General features: G+C 46.5%; 1 protein-coding gene across 1 annotated transcript in view; it reads left to right on the top strand.

The window, feature by feature from the left end:
- LOC138366960 (uncharacterized) overlaps positions 1-4,398 on the top strand; it is a 74,075-nt gene extending 69,677 nt beyond the window's left edge. Inside the window, exons 4-5 of the mRNA XM_069328332.1 lie at positions 1,797-1,997; positions 2,197-4,398. Of these exons, the coding sequence (XP_069184433.1) occupies positions 1,797-1,997; positions 2,197-4,392 (2,397 nt within the window). The 3' untranslated portion in view covers positions 4,393-4,398. The remainder of the gene's footprint in view (positions 1-1,796; positions 1,998-2,196) is intronic.
- The last annotated feature ends 48 nt before the right edge of the window (positions 4,399-4,446 follow it).

Here is a 4,446-nt window from a genome sequence, read left to right as displayed (position 1 = left end):
CCTACTTCGCGTTTTCTAAATTTGGAGGAGGAGGTGAAGTGAAATAACTCCGTTAGAAACCGCGATCTAGCTGAGACTATGTTGTTGCGAACATTGAGGTGTGACGGGTAATAGATTACAGACTCCCACCAGCCTCCCACTGAGTGGCTGCCAAGGGTCAGCATAGGAGACCGTTACCTGTGGCAGGTACCTGCAAGGGACCAATCTTCCAACCCTGGTCATTCAATGTGTAAATTGTTTGACAAACAACTTGGTCACGATCACACACACACACACACACACACACACACACACACACACACACACACAACATTATTGAATAACCAGTTACTAAACACTTAAGACTTGTCAGTATTAGGTACTTGAAACTTTGCAATTATTTAATTCCCTTGTGCCTATGTTAATAAAAAAATAGTAATATTTCATTTTCTGAGAGAGAGAGAGAGAGAGAGAGAGAGAGAGAGAGAGAGAGAGAGAGAGAGAGAGAGAGAGAGAGAGAGAGAGAGAGAGAGAGAGAGAGAGAGAGAGAGAGAGAGAGAGAGAGAGAGAGAGAGAGAGAGAGAGAGAGAGAGAGAGAGAGAGAGAGAGAGAGAGAGAGAGAGAGAGAGAGAGAGAGAGAGAGAGAGAGAGAGAGAGAGAGAGAGAGAGAGAGAGAGAGAGAGAGAGAGAGAGAGAGAGAGAGAGAGAGAGAGAGAGAGAGAGAGAGAGAGGCGGGGGAGGAGTGTGGGAGCGCGACCCGATCACCCCCAGGTATACAACCCTTGGATACTTGGGGGTATCCAAGGTTTGTATAAATTGTATAAGAATCTAAGAGGGATTGGGCCAATAGATCAGGATGCAAGATGATCACCAAGATACAATGTTCGACGTAAGAAACAGCAAAAGAAGAGAGCAAAACACACAAACTGAGACACAAACCATCTTCAGAGACTCCAGGAAATACCATTTAGCGCAAGAGTTGTTAAGAAATGTGACGTATTATGAGGAGAGGCGATTAAGATAAATATTACATTTTAATAGGTAGTAAGTAGTAAGTAGTAAGCTCGCCCAATGCTTCCCAAGTGATTTTGACAAGGTTCGAGCTCTGAACACAGGCACCGCTCCTGTGCCAGGTAAGTCCACTACGGGCTCACCATAGCCCGTGCTACTAGGAACTTGTTCTGAGTAGCTGAATCTACAACAACAACACAACAACATCGAGCTCTGGGCAGTGTGGATCGACCAGGTACCGATCTTTACCTGTTCGTCCCTGTTCACTCAACAGTAATTATTAGCCTGTTTGTAAGCAGATAGGCAACTGATAGGGAAAGGTTTAACATGAGTAACGGAAAAGGAAAGCAGTAAGACTGCTAACAGGACTCGGAAGTCATCTAATCGTGTACCCGCTAACAAATTAAAAAGTCGTACATTAATCGACTGATAGATAAGTTGGACAAACTGGGATTTGGGAGTTGAATTTAGCTTGAACAAGGAAGCACATTTAGGTGAGTACAAAAGCAATGGCATAATGATGGAACATTCACACCTTTAACAAAATTATTTAAAAGACTTTTGCAGCCTCTGAAACTATAAACAAAGTTAAAAACATGGTGGAAGGGTTTAAACTATAGGGTTGGTCAAAATAATTGAATATAATAAAAGACAATACACAAAATATAAAGACAACATTGTTTTCGTCACTTTTTTGTGTGTACCCGTGTAAAGTCTCACAAGAAAAGCAAAACTAGAATATTGAATAAATGTAAACCATAATTAGGTTTATTCAGTGTGTGTGTTAACTCCCTAACATGTTGCAGGTGGGGCCGCCTTCGACGCCATCGCAGGGCGCGAGAGTGGACGCCCGCCACTCAGTGCTGCCCCTGGTCAAGTTCGAGTGTGTGGGCCGCACCGGAGGATACTACGGTGACATGGATTTCGGCTGCAGCGTCTTCCACTACTGCACAGACTCCGGCCAGCGGTTCACCTTCCAGTGCAGTGAAGGGCTTAAGTTTAACGAGGTGCGCTGCCCAAGGTGGTGGGGGCTGCTGGGGAGTTTTTTATTTATCTTATTTCCTCAATCTGCCCTTATGAGACGTATTTCGATTCTGTTTTACCATTTGCGTTTTGATATTTGCATTAATAGGTTCGTTTTTGTAACGATTATATCCTGAACATTTTCCTCACAATGTGGTATTTATTGAACGACTACTTTTGCAGCGGACGACGTCGTGCAGCGCCGGGTACTTTGGCGACTGTACACACCCAGAGACTGTCGGACCTGCCGGACACAAGTCTACGGATCCAGAGCCAGTCAGGAGTTTCCAGAAAATCTCTGCTAACGTCGGAAGAGACGACGACGACGACGACCATCAACAAGATCCGAGTGACATCCCTGAACCGTACATCCGGCAGGACGACCCCGCACTCGACTCGGACTACAACTATGAGTACTACGACACGGACGACGGACAATCCGTCACCCAAGACGTTAAGCCTGCTGCCTCAAATCGAGTGATTAAAAATACTAACGTCAAGGATTTGTCTTCTAATGGGTGGGGCAAGAGCATGATGTCAACACTATCAGCTTTTGCTTCCCTTGCTAACATACCCTATGACACCGCTAGCACCAATGAAGAGAGAGTCGACCGTGTAGATGAACTAAAGCAAGTGAAATATATCGACACCATCGATCGGGCATTTATCGCTCGGCCTTCAGAGCGCACAAGACCTGCTCAGAGACAAAGCAGCAGTCACTTTTTCCAGTTGCCATTCTTCCAAGGAAAAGCAAAGAAGCCATCACATGTGCCTCAGCGGACTTTAGGAGGCGAACAAAGTTTCATTAATCATCGGTCGCCTTACCAACCATCGCCTTCTGATGATTACAACCCACGTGCAGAAGCCAGTTACGAAGAGCCTTCTGATTACGGACGGCAATCTCAACCATATGACTTTGAGGATTCACTTGAAGCTGATGATGGTTCTTACAATCCTGACGTGAGCCAAACCACACCAGACACTTTTCGACCTTCGTCTCGCATAACCAATGACCCTGATGACTTCCAGCCTGTCACACCAGCATCGAAAAAATCCTCTTCGCGCGAATCATTAGACCTAGTTCGACCCAACAGAGACGCTACTCATCAAACTGGACATGGGGCATTGTCCTCCAGCTTCCAGTCTTTCTCTCCCTCTGCCTCACCTTTCAGATCTCAAGTGGGATTCTCTGCACCAAGTTCCTTCGGGGTGCCTAAGACATCAAGGACCGCCCAAACGAGTCCACCAAGTTTCCTCCCAGCCCCTAGTTTCCCTTCCTCTGGTAATTTTGTGTTCAATCAGCCACCCATTAATCCGTCAATATTCAATCGACCTCTTCATCATGCACCTCCCCCATCTAGGACTACCTTCGGTGCACCACCAGCCCCCAGACAGCAAGTAGACAGCTTCGGTCGTCCATCACCTGAACATCAGGTGGATATCTTCGGTCGTCCATCATCATCTGAACAACATGTTGATATTTTTGGTCGCCCATCATCATCTGAACAGCAAGTAGACATCTTCGGACGTCCTTCATCATCTGAACACCAAGTGAACACTTTCGGTCGTCCATCCTCTTCCCGACAGCACCTAGATAGCTTCGGTCGTCCTTCATCATCTCAACAACCAGAAGACAATTTCGGTCGCCCAACACCACCTCAACAATCAGTACACAGCTTTGGTCGTCCATCATCACCTCAGCAACCAGTTGACAGCTTCGGTCGTCCGTCATCACCTCAGCAACCAGTTGACAGCTTCGGTCGTCCGTCATCACCTCAGCAGCCAATTCACAGTTTCAGTCACCCACCAGGTCTACGACCAGTGCAAAGCTTCAGCCATCAACCCATTCCAAGCTTCGGTCACTCGCCAGCATCCCAACCAGTGCCAAGTTTCAGTAGCCCACCAGTTTCTCAACTTGGGCAAAATTTCAGCCCATCGCCGAGTCCTCAACCAGTGCAAATTTTCAGACGACCAACCTTCCCACCACATCAACCACAAAGCTTTGGCCCACCAACACATCCTCCAGCAGGATCAAACTTTGGCCCACCGCCTGCTAGTTTCAGCTTTTCTCAACCACCAATACAGCAACAACCAGTACAGCCTTTCGGCAGACCAACAGTATCTCCAGCTTTCATACCGCACACAACAGCAACTAGTGTAATACAAAAACCCTTTACCCAGGGTTCCAGCAGGAGAGGCCAGCTTTTCAACATTTTCAGCCGTTCCAGGACTCTTTCGAGGATTCTTCAGAAGAACCATCGTCAACTGAGTCAACTTTTCCTCAAACAGAGAAAACTGTTTCAAATGAAGAATCCCCAGCACAGCCTCCACGAAGTTCTACTCGAGACAGAGTCTTTAACTTTTTCAGAACAACCATAGCTCCTGTTGTCTCCGAAAGTTCTGATGTCTTAAATGATTTTGATGTTGATAACG

Source organism: Procambarus clarkii, chromosome 21, assembly GCF_040958095.1.
Source record: "Procambarus clarkii isolate CNS0578487 chromosome 21, FALCON_Pclarkii_2.0, whole genome shotgun sequence".
Classification (NCBI taxonomy): domain Eukaryota; kingdom Metazoa; phylum Arthropoda; class Malacostraca; order Decapoda; family Cambaridae; genus Procambarus; species Procambarus clarkii.
This window is presented reverse-complemented; position numbering and strand designations above follow the sequence as displayed.